The 18,436-nt window shown below is 42.6% G+C and overlaps 1 protein-coding gene across 3 annotated transcripts in view; it reads right to left on the bottom strand.

The window, feature by feature from the left end:
- Positions 1–296: 296 nt before the first annotated feature.
- The window catches only part of MRPS5 (mitochondrial ribosomal protein S5), an 86,612-nt gene continuing 68,472 nt past the window's right edge, over positions 297–18,436 (bottom strand). For all 3 annotated transcript variants that reach the window (XM_039530369.1, XM_039530371.1, XM_039530370.1), the window contains 5 exons: positions 17,154–17,200; positions 16,029–16,086; positions 12,843–12,905; positions 2,523–2,659; positions 297–868 (listed from right to left, as the gene is read on the bottom strand). In XM_039530369.1, coding sequence (XP_039386303.1) covers positions 644–868; positions 2,523–2,659; positions 12,843–12,905; positions 16,029–16,086; positions 17,154–17,200 — 530 coding nt within the window. In that variant the 3' untranslated portion in view covers positions 297–643. The remainder of the gene's footprint in view (positions 869–2,522; positions 2,660–12,842; positions 12,906–16,028; positions 16,087–17,153; positions 17,201–18,436) is intronic.

Here is an 18,436-nt window from a genome sequence, read left to right as displayed (position 1 = left end):
AAACCATTTCTGCTTCCTCCTGTTGTCCTTCCCCATCCCCTTCCCCCAAGTAAATCTTCTGTCTCACCTCCAGCAACTCTGCCCCAGCCCTCGGCCTCCCTTCATCCTACATGCCTCCTTGTCAACACTTCTGCCCCTTTAATTTCACAGTGATCTCCACCCTCCCACTCTGCACTAGATTACATGGCACAGAGGTGCAGAGAATCAATGTACTAACATCTATCCTCGCACATGTTGAACTCTGAAAGCACATACAGAAATGTAAGCAGCTTTGGGGAAAAATGCAGCACATTAAATTATGAGAATGATTGGGTTTTATTTTAGTAATGTTTTTAATAGTTTCCTAAATATCTGTAAAGAAAAAACTAGGGTTTCCTGATTAGAGACCAGGTCTAGGGATAGCAGCAGAGAACTGGTGCGTATGAAATCAGCATGGCTGCACATAAGCCATTTACATTCAGATTGTTCATTAGCTGAATGTGGATGGCAAGAGAAGTTTGCAGAAAAGCCAACGAGACTGTTGAGCTCCAAGGAAGAGCAGCAGTAACACAAAATGGTGCTGAAGTGCACATCTGAGCTGGACTTTCTCTGGGTTTGTGCGGTGGTAACTCTTTGAATATTGGCATGGGCAGATGCCAGCTCTTCACCACCCTGCCCTTTTGACATTTGCCCAGGAAGAACGTTTCATTCCTTGAGCTACTCTCACTTCGCTCCATTCCAGCTTGGTATTGGGAACCTCATCCATAGGCTCTGGTTCCTTCCTGACATCTCCATTAGGTGAAGCAACTATGATCGGCAGGGGGCCACACTCCTCACGGAATTCTACCACGTAGAGGTTTTTCTTATCTGCTAGCTCTTGATGGGTTTCCTGTTTGAGGGGTTAAAAAAAAAAAAAGATTCTATAAATATCACAAGAAAGAACTGAACCAGGACAAGTTCAGCCTATTTGATCTATCTAAATAATTTCCGTTCTGTATTTACCTCCATACTAATGTTGAACATTGTTTGCCTGCTTAAATGGCATAAGTAGCAACAGAAAGTGTCAGTTTTTCTGATGCTGTACGTAAACTAAAGAAATGATTCCTGGAACACATGAGCGTGAGTAGAACATCCAGGGAATGGGGGGATATCCAGGGAACATCCAGGGAACAGTGGGAATTCTGCTGTGTGCTTCTAGCTGCGATGCAGTAGTCCCAGGACTGCGGATTTGCTAGCACTGTAGGGTCATTCCCAGCAGTACTGCTCTGGAAAGGCTACTGGCCTATGATGAAGGCATGCAGTGGGACAGTAACAAAATGTGGCAACATACCCAAAAGCACTGTTTATTATACGCGTGACAGGGCCGAACAGTCCTACCCTGCCAAGACCTGACTGAAGATTAGTTAAATTAAATGAATGTCCCCCAGGAAGTAGATCTCACAGATGGGCAGGTAACTAGATGTTAGATGTCGTATGGTAAGCTTCCCATGGCCAAAGTACACATGCCATTAGCATGAAGACACAAGGCAGTTTAATAGAAATCTTGTTGCTTCAATAACAACAAAGTAGCTGTGCTGTCCATGGCACACAATTTTCAAGGCGGTAACTTCTGTTATTCAAAGAAATTCTGTTCATTTGATTTTCAATCTTTCCCCCACCAGCAAGAAAAATTATTCATTAAAGCCTCATTCTTCAGAATAGGTATTCACTTATAGCAGCAAACACTTCTGCTGCCCGTTCAGCATACCAAAAATAACTAATTTAACAAACATCTCTTAAAGCATTGATACCCCAAATGGCCTCTCTTTCTTTTCATGAAAACATGTTGCTACTTTTCAGTCCTGCTAGCTAAGGAACATATTTCCAAAAGTGCTTCAGTCAATAGGGCTAATGCTCCTAAATCACTTGAGATTCTTACAACCCATGGATAATCTACAACAGTATTGTTTAAAAAAAGCTGTAAGAAGCAACTGCAATTCTTTAACTAGATTAGCAACAGATTAAAGTAGAAAATGTGAGAATTGTATATTTTTTTTCGACAGACTATATTTAAAATGTCAGCTGCTATGGACTGGACCACAGCAGTCAGGGCTACCGCCTCCTACCCACTAGTTGTCAGGCACTGTAGCTACACTCTCAGGAGAGGCAATGATTGTGTTCAGTACACCACCAGAGACAACCCAAAATGTGACTGACGAAATAACAGCCATAAAAGTAGGATTAAGGCTTTATCTGTTTGCACTTTTTAAATGTCACTGACAAAAGCAAATTAATCCCACAAATTCAGATTTCCCCTTGAGGCACTTTATGCTTGAATGCATAAGAGTTGCTGATGGACAGCTGTAAGTGACTAATGACTGCTGAGGGAGTGGAACGAGGAGATTGAAATTCAAACTCTGTTTTCTCCTGGAATTGTAGAATTCAACTGAACTTTGTTACTTTTGGAACCTAGAATTTATTCTGTTCTATATCACAAAGTATAGATTATATTTCACCTTCTGACCATCGCAAATACGACTGCAAGTACAGACTGTAAAATTTACCTGTTTTGCTAAACCCTTAAAGAGAGCTCTGGTGAGGTTAAGTAGATTGTTCGATCCAGAAAGTTTGGCATACAGGTCTCTAATGCCAATTAGTTTGCAGATGGTAATGATGGCTCGATGGCAATGAAGACCACGCCCTGGAAAAAATCAGATGTAAATGACACGTGAAAGCTAGAAAAATCATTACAACTTCAATTAAAAAACTAGGATACCGCAGACCAGTCAGTGGTAGCCTGAAAATGGCATGCAATTAGATTGTGAAGAGCGAAAGCATTCAGAATCTTCTTTTGAGGATAAAATATTGCAGATTTATTATCCTCCACATTCTTCATAGTCATGTTGATGTAAATAAGAATATAAGAACGGCCACACTGGGTCAGACCAAAGGTCCATCTAGCCCAGTATCCTCTCTCTGTGTGTGAATAGAATGGGTAATCATTAAGTGATCCATTCCCTGTTGCGCGTTCCCAGCTTGTGGCAAACACAGGCTAGTGACGCCATCCCACCCCATCCTGGCTAATAACCATTGATGGACCTGTCCTTCATTAATTTATCTAGTTCTTTGAACCCTGTTATACTTTTGTCCTTCACAACATCCTCTGGCAAGAAGTTCCACAGGTTGACTGTGCGTTGTGTGAAGAAATACTTCCTTTTGTTTGTTTTAAACCTGTTGCCTATTAATTTCATTTGGTGATCCCTAGTTCTTGTGTAATGAGAAGGTGTAAATAACACTTATTTACTTTCTCCATACCAGTCATGATTTTATAGACCTCTATCATATCCCCCTTTAGTCCTCTCTTTTCCAAGCTGAGGAGTCCCAGTTTTACTAATCTCTCCTCATATGGAAGCTGATCCATATCCCTTATCATTTTTGTTGCCCTTTTCTGAACCTTTTCCAATTCCAGATGGGGCGACCACATCTGCACACAGTATTCAAGATGTGGGCGTACCAAGGATTTATAGAGGCAATATGGTATTTTCCGTGTTATTACCTATCCCTTTTTTAATGATTGCCAACGTTGTTTGCTTTTTTGACTGCCACTGCACATTGAGTGGATGTCTTCAGAGAACTATCCACAATGACTCCAAGATCTCTTTCTTGAGTGGGAACAGCTAATTTAGACTCCATCATTTTACATGTATAATTGGGATTATGTTTTAAAATGTGCATTACTTTGCATTTATCAACACTAAATTTCATCTGCCATTTTGTTGCCCAGTCACCCAGTGTGAGATCCTTTTGTAGCTCTTCGCAGTCAGCCTGGGACTTAACTACTTTGAGTAGTTTTGTATCATCTGCAAATTTTGCCACCTGTTTACCTCTTTTCCAGATCATTTATGAATATGTAGAACAGCACTGGTCCCAGTACAGACCCTGGGGGACACTGCTATTTACCTCGCTCCACTATGAAAACTGACCACTTATTCCTACTCTTTTCTTCCTATCTTTTAACCAGTTACTGATCCAGAAGACGATTTTCCCCCATATCCCACGACTGCTCACTTTGCTTAAGAGCTTTTGGTGAGGGACCTTGTCAGAGGGTTTTTGTTGACTCCTTCAAAGAATTCTAGTAGATTGGCCAGGCATTCAAAGAAAAACAAGTTGGGTAGTTGGGTGGATGTAAACTTTGTATTAATTCTATTGCATAATTATAATGTATTAGTACTAATTGCAGATGTTTTACTAAAACTTGCTGTATTTTACTGAAAAGTTTTTTCTTTTTTTTAACGTTGTGCTAGTTCGCCAGTAAGATTTGTTTCATGTGACCTAGGTCTATAAATCTCTAAAAGCCTGTGTGCAATAGATTTAAATATTTTATTTAAAACCTGCAAAGACAGCTCTTATAGATTACTCCACTCTGCGGGACAGTCTTGTTGCTGAGTAAATGAGGGGGAAAAATCTATTATAATACTGCAGGCTTTACTACATTAACATATTCTTCTTCTTTTAACCTATAATTGGAAAACAAATTATAATCATCTGATGCTATTCTTTCGCTGTTTGAGAAAGCGTTGATTTTATGCTCAAAGACAGAATCAAGTTTTCGATACAATTACATCTGAATGGTCTTCGAAAAGTTATAAATCCTTTTCATTTGTTAATGGTCCACAATATTCCATTTCCATGGCTTTGCTTCTTGTCCTTCTCCCACCTTAGTCAAAACACAGCTTTCTGCAGGTTTTCAATGGATGAAAATCAGTCTTGCAATTTAGACAATCAACCACGGGCCAAGATTTGTTCCCAATATAAATCGAGCACAAGTATTCCATTTGCAAAGCAGCAGCTCTGTAAGTGTGAGGGAGGGGTGGGCTTGGAGAGCTCAACGTTATGTTATCATAGTTTAATCAGTGGAGCCACTTAAAAGCATAGCTTTTACAGGAGTCTACAAACTACTGAACATTTTTCACATGCCACACAAAGATATGAGCTCGGCATAAAAAGAAGCCATTTGAAGTTAATTCCTGCTAATAAAATAAACGTTCAGGGCTCTAACTAATAAAACTCAAGTACAACATGTTAATAGAATAAACTGTTACATTCTCTGGGTAACTAACCAAATACAGATCAGAAGGTAAGAAAATACTGGCACCCTCAAATATAACTTAAATGAATTTTTTAAAACAAAGTTTGCATTTAGGTTTTAACTGTCTCCATAATAAAAAGTTCTCTTTAACCAGAGACTTTTGATTGTCTGATATTTACTATTAGACTATGAGAATTTAGATGTTACATATACGTTATAACAAATTACAGTTATGAAGGTAGCTTAGCTAAGGAAAGTAAGAAGTTAAGAAGAGAAAAAACTAATACTCAAAACAATACTGAGCTTAGTTTTACAAATTCTGTACTAAAAATCTCAAAATCTTTGTCTTTTGTGACCATTTATTGAGAGAAATCCTGTAAATTAATGGGGAAGAAGTTTATAAAGTACTGTGGAAGTAGGGAAAGAATTAACAAGGATTTGAAGGGGATTTTAATGCATATCAGTCAGTTAGCAAGAGTTAGGCCAGCTGTAACCCTAATGACGTGAGACTTGTAGAAGCGAGGATGGTGTGAGGCGAGAGGGAATGAACTGTGTAAAAAGTTATTACGACCTTGCAACTGATAACCAAATATGTAGACTGGTGTCTCCTAGAAGTGAGAAAAATAAGATAGCAGGAGGGCTTATGTATAAACAAAATGCAGTTGTTGCTCATTATTGTCTGTATTATTGCTAGTTATTGTCTGTAACAAAGGTCTAAAGGCTTGCTGTAATTGTTTACCAGTTGAGAGACCTGTCCGGGACTGGGGCGACCCTGTGTCCTAGGACACTCCCTCCCTCTATTGTAATTACTAGAGAAAGAATAAAGTATTTGATTTTGCTGCACCCAAACGAAAAGCGAGAACTGAGTTTTTCTCCGACAGTACCTCATCAACTTTAATACTGCAAAACGAGATGCTTCAGGACATAGAAATAGGAGCTAGAGTGCTGTTACCAAGTCGGGAGAAAAGAAACCTTAGCGGAAGATGAATCTGCATATGACTTGCCTCATGGCATTGTTATTACAGTGGAGGTTTTGAAGTGTTGTAACTTTTCCTCTATATTAAAGATAGCCATAGGATACTGCTACAGTGCTTCATGGCCATATTGCTGCATTTTACAAATTATTTGGCATTTTGCCTGTGCAGTTAATCTTAGAAATTAGCTTACAAATAATGCACCTACTTCACTGTGACTATTTCTGTAGGTTACAATCATGACTGTTTTAATGGGGAAGACAGCTTACTTACTCTGTTACAGCTTTGGATTTAGCTTCTGTAATGCTAAGCATGGGTTGAGGTAGCATATGAATAGTAGGACTTTAAACATTTATAGACCCCCCCAGATACCATTAGCTAATATGGCCAAAGAACCAGCATAGACACAGGATTTGTAAAACTGACTTACAACAACAGTCTGACAATTTAACTATATATACACACATTTATATTTTAAATGTTAAATTAGAATTATACTTCTAATTTAATCCCAAATAGGGTTTGTCCAGAACATAGTAGTCACTAGTATGAATATTTCATGCAGCGTTGAAAATGCTTCAAGAAATGTGTGCCTAGACCAATCAGTTAAAAAACAGGAAGAGGAGATTGTTTTCTCTAGCGAAGAATACTTGAATATGTATGAATGTTTTGTGCAATTAGAACTGCTGACACAATACAAAGCAAAGATATAACACAAAGCATATTGTATAGAAAAAAATCAACAAATGCTATAACTGCATGAGAAAGAAAATGAAATCTTGTGTATTCTAAAAATAATCAAAGAGCAGTAAATGTCCTTTTGGGTAAGCTTCAGAGCAAAGAATGGATACTGTGTTGCTAGAGCAGTAATGAAATCAAACACTTGTGTATTGCAACAAGCGACACTGTCTGACAGCTAAGGGAATACTATAGAAGTTGCCTGGCTGTACATATTCACATTCCTTCCAGGATGCAATGTCACACGGACAGGCCAAATACAAGAGAAACATTCTGTAATCTTTGTCTGTCTTCTACTGCCCTAGAAACACAAAATCAGAGCTCGTTTTCATCAGCTGGATGCCAAAACATTTCTTAATCAAGTTTTTATTTCTAGTATATTTTCTACTCTGTAAATTGCCAATAAATGCCATTTTTGCTTACTATAAACAGAATACGGCTTTGATTTTTATAACCGGATCTAGAATTCCTTTAGAGAAGTGTTATGGAAGGACTGGTAGGTACCATTCTGGGATCAGGAGGAAGGCCAAATGATCCAAAGGCACAAAGCATTATTATGGATTCCTGATCTCATCCTACTGGGAAAGAGCAGGCCACACAGTTTAATGTGTGACACAGGCAGATGTATACATTTAGGGGGAGGTTTTTAAGGGCACAAATGGGAATATGGCACCCATCTCCCCCTTACACACATACGTACACAGAACAAAAACCATACATCTACATTTCCTGCTATAAGCATGATCAGTCAGGGGTTCTCATATACACGAAGAATGGGGAGAGACTACTGGGCAGGGTGTCAGTCAGAGGTTAAACTACTGGAGGACCATTTCTCCAAGAATCGTTAGATGGCGAAAAGGCTAGGCTTTGCATAACACAGGAGGGCATCTGAGACAGCCTGGGGCTGACAGCCAACGCAAGCTAAGCAGTGTCCACGTGGACACTGCGTTGCCCAAGCTACACTGACAGAAAGTGCTATGCTGCTCGTGGAAGTGGAGTTATAGTGTCGGTGTAGAGGGCCACTTACTTCGGCGGAAGCAGCATTGCATGTAGACACACATAATTAGGTCGCTGTAAGCTGCCTGACTGTAAAAGATAAAACAGGGTCACAAGAGAATTTTTCAGCTCTGCTGTTTGAACTCTTACAGGGCCAGAGACGCTAAATTGAACCGAGAGGTCACCCAGCTTTATCCCTGGATTTGCCCTGAAAGACATTTCAAATTGACAGATCATTACAAATCTGTCTCTCTTAGGATTTGGATCACAACTCATTTGTGTGGATGTGTTTGCTCTTTGTAAAGAACACTTCTTTTTCCTAGTTAATAAACCTTTAGCTAGTTTCTTACAGGACTGTCTACAGGTGCTGTCTTTGGTGTGAGATCTGGGGTACCAACTGACCTGGGGGAAGTGACTGGTCTCTTGGGACTGGGAGCAACCTGAGTGCTGGGTGATTTTTGATGTAAGCGACCATTTATCACTAAGTCCAGCTTGCCTGGGTGGCAAGACAGACTGGAGAGTCTAAGGAGACTGACTGACTCCAGGGTAAGACTGCTATAGTGATCCAGGAGTTCCCATTTGTTACTGGCTTGGTGAAATCTAATTACAGAACACACCACCAGTTTGAGGTGTCAGTCCTGTTTCTGACAGTCTGCCCTGAGATAGGCACTCATGGCTGTGAGCCACTCCAGACAGCATGACAGAGATAAGGAAGGAATGTCTTGTTTTGTTTCTCATAGAGAGAATCTAATTGTTCCAAATGAGAGCTTTACACTGATATTTTAATTAATAACAGCATTTGTTCATAACAATTTGCTCAAGTGTGTAGTTCAGTAGCATTACTGCTGGTCTTTGGATATTTTTGCTTTAAAACATTGCAAGGGCTAGTGAGATTTCTGTGTACTGACTAGCCTGGAACACTACAGGGAAAATTTTACTTATTTATAAACATACAGCCTCATTCAATTCAATGGAGCTGTAGGAATCTAAATGCCGGGGATGATTTGACTCTGTATCTGCTGCTTTATAAATAATATTCTAACCCACACTGAGATTTCAGTTTCACATTAACAGAAGTCTCACTGAAAAAATAAGCGTTTTTCACCCTAGAAAAGTAGTATAGGATTCACATTAATGTTTAGATGCTAACAGAATGCATGTTGTGCTAATAACTTCGTATATTAGCAACTGTTGTAAGATGACAGTACAGAACAAACATGTAAAGCAACAAAATCAAACGGTCCTTGCAAAGCTTCAGCGTACCAGCCTACTAAAATATTGTTAATCTGTGAATATTGAAATAACTGAACACAACGGGCAATATTTCTGGACTACTGCAGCCTCTGGCTTACTGTGAACCAATCCCCAAGTGATTTCTACTACTCAGGAAACATAACAACCCTTGAGAACACATTGCTAGTTGGAAACTTATTGCTATCATGAAATTGGGGTTATAAACAAAGAGGGGACCATATAGCTGTATTTGTATCCCTACTGCCGATTACAATTAGAGCACTGATTAGTCACTCAGCAGTAGTCTAAACCTGTCCTCTGTGAACGTGATTTCCTTTACTGACTGTATTTATTCACCTCTGAGAGCAGTCATAAACAACTCATAAATTATGTCCTTCCGGATGAAGTTAGGTCTATGCTGGAAACTATAAATTTGGCCTTTACTGCCAACTTATGACATAATGAATGTTTGTTTGTTTTTAAAATAGAAGGTACTTAGAATATAAAACTAAATATGTTGAAAATAAACAACAATAAGCTGAATGGCTGCATGTTAAAATGCTAAGAGTTTAAACAAGCCTCTCCTAAAGATATCTGTGTTACAGTCCATGTTAGTGAGACATCAGAACATATGGCTGAAGTGCATCCAGACATGGTCAGGAGTTGGTAAAAGTACACTAGGTCTGGGAATTAGGTAAGTCATTAGAAAGAACGGTTACCCACCCTACAATAAAACTGTGGTTCTTCAAAGTGCTGCAGGCAGCGTGGATCCTGTAGCAGGTGTGCACACCCCTCGTGCACGCAACATCAGAGTCTTTTGAATAGCAGCGCATGTCTGGCTGCACATGGTCTGTGCCTCCTGGCGGAGGGCAGGACTCTCCTTCAGCTCCCTCGCAGACTGAAGCCCGGTTAGCTGAGGACTCAAAGCGGGAATAGTGGGCAGGTTGTGGGATCTACACTGACAACTACATCTTGCAGCTCTCGTAGGGTAAGCAACGTTTTTTTCCTTCCAGCATGCGTGAGCATGGCTCTCCAAAGGGTCTCAAAGTCCCATCTGAATCAGTCAGTTAAAAGAAAGGGGCAAGGCAGCTCCAAAGGCGGTGGCAGCCTTAGCCAGCACTGCCATCAACCCCACTGCCCCTGTGAGGGCACAGGGTGTACAGTGGAGGACAGTGACAACAGGTGGCCTCCGGCGTACTGGGGTCTCTCCTGGGTCAGTATTTGGGCCGTCAGCCCCAACAGTAAGGTGATGTCCTCTGGCTCTGCTTGGTTGATGTGGTTTCTGAGGAGGAAGTCGGTATTCCTAAACACCTAAGACCGGCACAGCCCTTGAGTCTTTCAGCGAATGGAGAGCTTTGTCTGTTCTGCTGCTAAAGACCTCCCCATCCCTTCAAAGGGCAGATCCTCTCTGGGGGGCTTGAACTGCCGTTGATATGCTAGACATTAGAACCCATGATCTTGCCTCATCATGACAGACATGGGCACTGACCTCGCAGCTGTGTCGGACGATGGTCACGATTTTAGTGACCATCTGGCCCACTCATGGTATCTTTTAGCTTCTCTCTGTTCTCCTGTGGGATCAGAGACAGGAAGGGAGTGACCCTTACCCAACTGAGGAAGTTAAGTTTTGCAAACAAGGCCTGGTAGTTTGCAACCCGGTGCGGCAGAGAGGCAGGGGAGAATGCTTTGTTCCCAAAGAGGTCTTTACCCTTAGCCATGCCCTTTGCAGACTTTGAATTCTCCTGCACTGATGATACCACTGGGGATCCTGGGTTTGAGTGGGCCTAGAAATGTTCAAAGCCCTTTACGACACTTGATATCTCTCTTCCACTCATTGAGAGTCAAGGATCTCTGAAATACGAGACAGGAGATTTTGGAATGCCTTGAGTTCATCGGTGCTCAGCATAGGGGCTGGTGCCACTGCCTTGTCAGGCAATGAGGCTGGGTCCTCAGGTGGAGATGGGGGTTGCGGCTGTCTCCTGCTTGTGTGGCGCAATGGCTGACTCCTGTGTGGGTGGCCTGGCTAATGATGCCCCTGGAGAACAGGGTCTCCTCCTTGTCTGGGATGTGCAAAAGGCAATCTGCTCCAGGACACATGCACCGATGGTCCCCAGTAAGACCAATATGGCCAAAGAAGCATACGGTGGGGTATTGGCCTGGTTGAGGTTGTGGCTGGCCCAGTGCAAATCTCACCTTATCTACTGAAGGGCCCTTGAAGCCCCGCAGTACTCTGCTTGGGGTCACCCTTTAGGGGTAGGGGAGAGGGACTCCCACTTGATGCTGGTGAGGAGGAGTAGGGCGGCAGAGTGAAGAGGAGCATGTCTCTGCAAATTCTGGTGTCAGGAAGTAACAGACTCAGTGCTCGTCCCCACTCTGGTGCAGAGGATGTCCCCTCCAGAGACCGATTCCTCCACACACAGCTCCTTGCCACTGGGCTGGATTTGGCTCTCTTTTTTTGGAACCATTCCAGTGTTGATGGAGGGTCTCAGATGTTTTGTCTTCGGAGAAGCAGTGTTTTGTACCCTTCTTACTAGATGATTCTGCATGGTCTTTACGCTGTCTGGCTTGGCCTCTCGGCATCAGCCGCTCCATCATGGGCACAGGTGCTGCACCTACTGCTGGGGCTTTGTTGATGACCCTTTTGCTGCTTTTTCCTCCCTGATCCCAGGATAGGGTGTGTGTTCCAGGGAATGCAGGTGGATGCTCATTCTAAGCTCTGCTTTTGTGCTTGCTGTTTCCTCTGGGTCCAAAGTGACTCACATGGATTGTTCTAGCAGGTGTAACTTGAGCTGAGTGTCCCTGGACGTGTGGGTCCCTGAGGACAAGGACAGGTATATGGTCCTTCCCAGGCAGGAGAAGCACTGTCTGTGCCTGTCAGCGAGGGCAATGAGTTCATCTCAAGATGGGCAGGAACCCGATGGCTGAGACAGCCATGAGATGTGGCGGCCAGCACGAGGCCCCAAACCTGTTGTATGGGGGTACTGGAGAGTTTCTGCTTCTTTGTTTTGGAAACATCCAATGTGCGGAAGAAGAGGGATGAAGACAAAGCTTCTTGACCAAATTAGTGACAAAAAGGAACAAGTTTTGAAGCTCAGAAGAGAGTAGCAGGTTGCACACTCACCAGGTTCTCTCTCACAGCCACGGGCAGTAAGAGGGACCTGAGGAAGGGTCGCAGCCACTCCACCCTTTATGTCCTTGCATGGAAACACGAGGAGCAAGGTTCACGCGTGGCCCTGATGGACACTCCTATTCAAAAGACTCCAATCTCTCATGCACGAGGCACATCCAAATCTCAAAGAACAGTTCTGGAGGTGGCTCAGGAGAGCACCCCCTAAGGGAGGAGACGGGGAGCAAACAACTGCGATGAGATGTTACCAGAGCACAAACCAAGTGGGTAAGGCAGGGAGAGCATATCACCTACACTGGCTCTAATTGTCTTTGTCGCTAATCATTTCCTGGCGGAAAATGGTCCTGAACTCCAGCCAGCGCCAGCAGCTCCCACACCCAGGTAGCATGGAGGAGACCCTGAGGAAGGTGGAGGGAGAGAAAATTGAAGTAGCTGGGGGAGACAAATTGGGTATTGAGAGGAGGAAGAGGCAAGGATGGTGGGAGGGAAATTGGACCAGGAAGAGAGGAGACCAAGGATTTAAATATACGATAGTGACATGGCAATGACTGGTAGTTTTAATGTACGTAATTGGCAACCAACAGCAGTTAAAATATAATGGCTGTATTTTTATGACGGCATTATATCAAAGAACAATTAACTTCAGTATGTACATTTTTCCTTTGTCAAAGGAACATGAATGAGCTGGTAAATAATGCTTAGAAGCGCCAAGCCAATTTTTAATTACCTTTGTTTTGCTTTTTCATCCGGATGGTTGTTCTTTTAAAAGTTGTTGTAATATCATGGTAAACTGAAAATAAAAATAATATTGTTACAGTATAATTCTCTTAGAATTATTCAGTTCAACTAAATTACAGAATATCAACATATACAGAGTCCAGAACGCTGATAAGGAAATTATAGCTTACTCTCTCTTAGGAATTTTAGCAGACGGGCATATCTAGATAAAATTCTAAAACAAAATGACCTTTTTACAACAGCAAATATTACTGCAATATTACATAGACAGAATCAACAGTCACTTGCAAAATACAGAGAGTTAATAAGCAGGTTATGATCCCACCCTGCTTTGCACAGTGTTTATATATGGCGCAAACTTACCTCCTTCCTGGGATTTAGGTTTAGTGGTAACAAACAAACAAACCACCTCCCACTCCACTCAAAAAAACAAAACAAAAACCCTGAAAAAGGCTCAGCCTAAGATTTCTCCCCAAGCTTGGCTGTTCCTAGGGTTTCCCTGCAAGTTATCCACTGTCCCAAGTCCTTAGGTTGCTTTATTCCTGAGACACAATCCAAATCCCCTTAGTGCTTGGCTGGAGCTAGCTGGACACGTAGGACCTAACCTCAGGGGATACATCTGCACTGCATTTTAAAATCTGTGGCAGCGAGGATCAGAGCCTGGGTCGACAGACTCGGGCTCGCTGGGCTCCTGCTGTGGCACCGAACACAGCTGTGAACTCAGCTGGCTCGGGCTGGAGCTCAGGTGCTGAAGCCCAGCGATGAAGGGTGGGTTTCAGAGCCTGAGCTGCACGGTCTACACTGCTGTTTTTAGCACCGTCCTGCATGCCTGAGTCGGCAGACACGGGCTCCGAGACTCACCGCCATGGTCTTAAAACGCAGCGCCAACGTTCCCAGAGCGACTCACCATCTCTAGGGAGGGTTCTAGTGCTTGGGCTAAGATGGCTCAACAAAAGAGCCCTGTGCTGCTCGGTAGGGTGCTAGAACTGCCAGCAGGTAACATGGCCCCAGACAACATCTGTGGAATTATCACTGGCCCGGAATAAGCTCCAAGGGGACCCCCAGAGCTTTATTTTATTGACTTAAAGGGACATGGTTAACTTAACAAAATCACTTCGGTCTGAAATGTTTTTTTAATGATACCGGATACAAACACCCGAGATTATTACAGCTGGAAGAGAGAGAATATTCCATATTTTCATGTTGTTTCCTTTGGATATTCTGCAGTGCTTGATGTATAGTCCTTACTCCTGCTCCCAAGGGCCTTTCACACAACATATTTCAGAGAAAAATATTTCTTACAAATAAACGTGAATGGAAAACCATAAAAAGAGTGGCAGGATGAGAGGGGGAAAGGAGTTTCAGCTGGATGCTTTTGTACCCGACACTTATCCCATTCTTATTAACTGGACCATTTAATTCACCCTTCAAAACCCTGCTACTCATCTCCATCTGTCACAGGATGGTGCACAACTAGGTTTAAGGAACTAACACTGATGTCGGGTGCCAGACTAGTAAGTAGCTCTCGTGTCCTAAAACTCTGGGTGTGACACCATTGCTGATCCTTTTCCATTATACAGCAAGACCCTTAGTGAGGTCTGCAGAAGGGCAGCTGGCAGGGAGCTACGGGGATCCCCATCCCTCGCAAAGACTAGGAGCTGTGGGGTACCCCCACTGCTCATGGTGGCTGGGAGCTGGGGGGCCTACTGCCTCAGGTAGCGGGGGTACCTTGCAGCTCCCTGCCGCTGTGGGAGGCATCAGGACCCTGTAGCTCCCAGCCCCTGGGATGGAAGTCACGGATTCCGTGACTTCTGCGACCTACGTGACAAAATCGTAGCATTATGTATAATGCATTGTGTAACAATGAGGTATTCTTTAGAGCCGTCTAGTAATGGTTTTCACTGACTGTTTGGTATAAAGAGAACAGTACACAGCACTAGAAGATACTACATACATATTTAAGGTTAGAAAACATTTTATATGACATTAAATTGAATTATTTGAGAAGCAACAACAGTGAAGCCTGTTTTGTGGGCAACCTGAGCTTTGGCTTTGTATTTTTAGTTGAATGTTCACCTGTGCAACATTTACGTTCTCTTAATGTTGTTTTCTGTCTAGAATTCCTTGGGTCTTTTAAAGAGAAAACAGAACATGAGGAAGCATCATACATCGCTTCACACTAGAAGACTCTGAAACCTGCTTATTGCAAAGCAATGGCCATAGTTCAATGCTGTAATCTACAACGGTTTGCCTGGACAGCACCGGGACTCCTTCCTGCACACTCAGGAGCTCTGCTGGACGCAATCTCTCCCCTAAGGTGGCAGGAGGTGTGCAGGAAGATTATTTTTCTTCATAGTAATGCCCAGAGCCCCAATCAGGATCAGGCCCACTGTGCTAGCATGCGACACACATATAGGAGGACACTCTGCCTGCTGTGGAGCTCATCTCCTGAGAACCTGAGTTACTCTGGAGGTACCAAAGACCTGAACTCCTGCTGCCCTAATGCCCCAGCTGCCAACATTTTCCAGAGGCCTGCAGGAAGAGACTGTGACTCGCTGGGGTGCTTAGGAAAAGTGAAGTGGTTTGAGACGGGCACGGGGCCAGCAAGTCAACTCTAGGAAGTAGGCGGCTTATACAAGGTGCCGGCCCAGCAGAGGTCAAACTGTGCTCGCACAGATCTACACGAGCTGTAAACGCTGTAAGAGTTTTAAAGAGTCTGAAAGTCTTGGCATCTCTTAGGTATTCAGGATCCAATTTTTAAACTTGGGGGAAAAAAACATCTCCTACTTTAGTGCATGGGGAAGAGCAACCATATTATGAGACCAAGCCACGACTTCTCTTTGTTGATCTTCCTGTAATTGTTGATTTGAGACTGAATGAAAATAAAGGGTAAACTGGATATTCACCCAGATAATGGCGACTATTTCTGCACAGCAGTTGGCACGGAACTATCTGACGGGATCAATATGTCTAGCCAGAACAGTCTGGGGCTGAGATTTAAGAGCGCACACTGAAGGAATGAAATAACACAAGTGGAATTACAATGTAATACATTCAGGCAAGAAAAAGTTTAGTCATTATGTTTCCTTTTGTAACAGCTGGCTGCAGGTTGGTGTTTTTAACACCAGTTTGAAACTTTTAAAGGAAGAGTCTTAAAAAACACCTTCATACTTACTTGTGTGGTTTTGATATCGCTCTACATAGTGTAAATAGTGAATTGCTCTGTTCTTTGCCTAGAAAACAAACAAGCACAATATTTCTTCTTACAATAATTGTTAAAGTTACTTTGACGGGAGTACCTCAAATCTACAGCTGTTCATCCAAACAAAACTATACTCAGGAAAATGAGAGCCACTTTTCGTCCACCTCATTGCCATACTGAATTTCAACAATTCTAATCAGATAAAATGTTTTCAACTAAGTGGATGCAGCCCTATATAGATTTATCTTCACTCAGTAATAGTGGTATCAAAGTTTGGTTATTTTATCATTACTGTTTGATGACAACTGAGCTGGGCGTTACAACATATGAGCAGGATTCCTGGAAACAACGTGTCATTTTAAAACCTAGGGAAGACTTGAGAAAGCCACTTGAGAAAAACAGAAAACCTCTGCTGACTGGGGTGACTGAGCATTAGAAGTCTTAAATTGTAATCTGAAACTCCACAGACAAGGGTATTTGTTCTAAAAAAATGAACAACAAAAACAACCCCTAACCAAAATAAAAACACATACAAAAAAGCAGTTGGAAGAAAAATTAAAAATTTGATTTTTAATAAAGATTTTTCCTTCTTTCAAAGATACTGCAACTCTGAAATGAAAGTAACTGGGAACAATGTATATAAAGTTACATGAGCAGGGATGGCTCTGGTATTTTTTTCAAAATACAACATGTCAATTGCAAGAGATAAAGTGTGTATCAGTAGTATCCAATTTGGGAGGGCCATGAATAAGTGAGCCAGAGTGTACAATACAAGACCCGTTGTATTACTAAAATGAACAAACTATTTATTTTGTATCCAGGCAAAACTCTATTAATACTGTGTACTAAACACTGATACACCTCTACCCTGATATAATGCGGCCCAATATAACATTAATTTGGATATAATGCGGTGAAGCAGCGCTCCGGTGGATCAACGCACGTTCGATATAATGTGGTTTCATCTATAACGTGGTAAGATTTTTTTGGCTCCCAAGGACAGCGTTATATCAGGGTAGAGGTGTACTTACAAACATTTCTATATTTGATAACTATAATAGGTATGAAATATTTACGTTTACTTTTAAAATTACATACTTTTCTTAAAGCTGTCATCCTGTCACTTGCTTTCCCCACTGCAAAACCTGAGAGACACAAGTAGATGTGTTATTAAAAACAAACATACAGTGTGAACAGTACATACTTAGTACTCTTACAGGGGTTCAGCGAGAGCTATGTGATTAAACATGTCATTTCTACTACCCTAACCTTAGCACCTGTTATTTCCACTCCACTGAATTAGACATATGAAAGAAATGGACCAGAAAAAGACCCATAAAAATGTAACATTTACAACTATCTAACAGCTGGATGCAGTACTGTTGTAACAATCAAAGTCAAATCAGGTTGGCCAAGGAAAGAAATTTCCCACATCCAACCAATCCCTCAAATCTTACTGTTATGTCCAAGAGGGACCCCTGTTTAAAGAGCTTCAAGACACCTGCCAACTTTTTGGAGGCAGGGGAACAGCAAACAAAACAGGCATAATAGCTGCAATAGTAAAAAAACAGTGGAGCCAAAAACAAGAGGTAAGCGTGGCTAAGCAGCAGGGCCGCCTAGAGGATTTGGGGGCCTGGGGTCTTCAGCAGTGGGTCCCGGGGCAGAAGGACCCCCTGCTGTTAAATTGCCGCTGAAGCCCTGGAGCGGAAGAAGCTCCGGAGGCCCAGGCCCCGCGAGAGTTTTCTGGGACCCCCAGAGCGAGTGAAGGACACTGCTCCAGGGGCCCCGAAAAAGTCTCGTGGGGGCCCCTGCGGGACCCGGGGCAAATTGCCCCACTTCCCACCTCGCCCCCCACCCCGGGTGGCCCTGCTAAGTAGCAGGGCGATTGTACAGAGCCAAACATGGGGAATATGAAAATCAAGTTTTACCAACAGAGAGAAGCAGCAGCAAAGCACATAAACAAGTTAAGATAAGAAACACTGAACCTTCATCTTACATTCTGTGTTACTACAGCTAACACAGAAAAAAGTTAGTACAAGAACTTCACTGAATTCTGGGATCTAGTCATATTTTTATTAGTACTGTGGTAGCACTCAATAGACAATGCTTGTCCCAAAGAGCATAGAGTCAGCTTAAGAGAAGACAACTGAGCGTGACAGACAACAGGAGAGAGGATGAGGGTTATAGGCTATATTACAATTACGCAGGCTAACAATGTGCACCAGGGGTGGTTCCAAAGTAATGGAATTGGGGTATTCTGGTTTTTGTTGTTGTTTTGGCAGGTGATGGGGGGTTGTATCCCTGCCCTAGGACCTGTCCCAAAGCCCACTGAAGTGATAGGAGGAGAATAGCTCAGTGGTTTGAGCATTGGCCTGCTAAAC

The sequence above is a fragment of the Mauremys reevesii genome, linkage group 3 (genome assembly GCF_016161935.1).
Source record: "Mauremys reevesii isolate NIE-2019 linkage group 3, ASM1616193v1, whole genome shotgun sequence".
Lineage (NCBI taxonomy): Eukaryota > Metazoa > Chordata > Testudines > Geoemydidae > Mauremys > Mauremys reevesii.
This window is presented reverse-complemented; position numbering and strand designations above follow the sequence as displayed.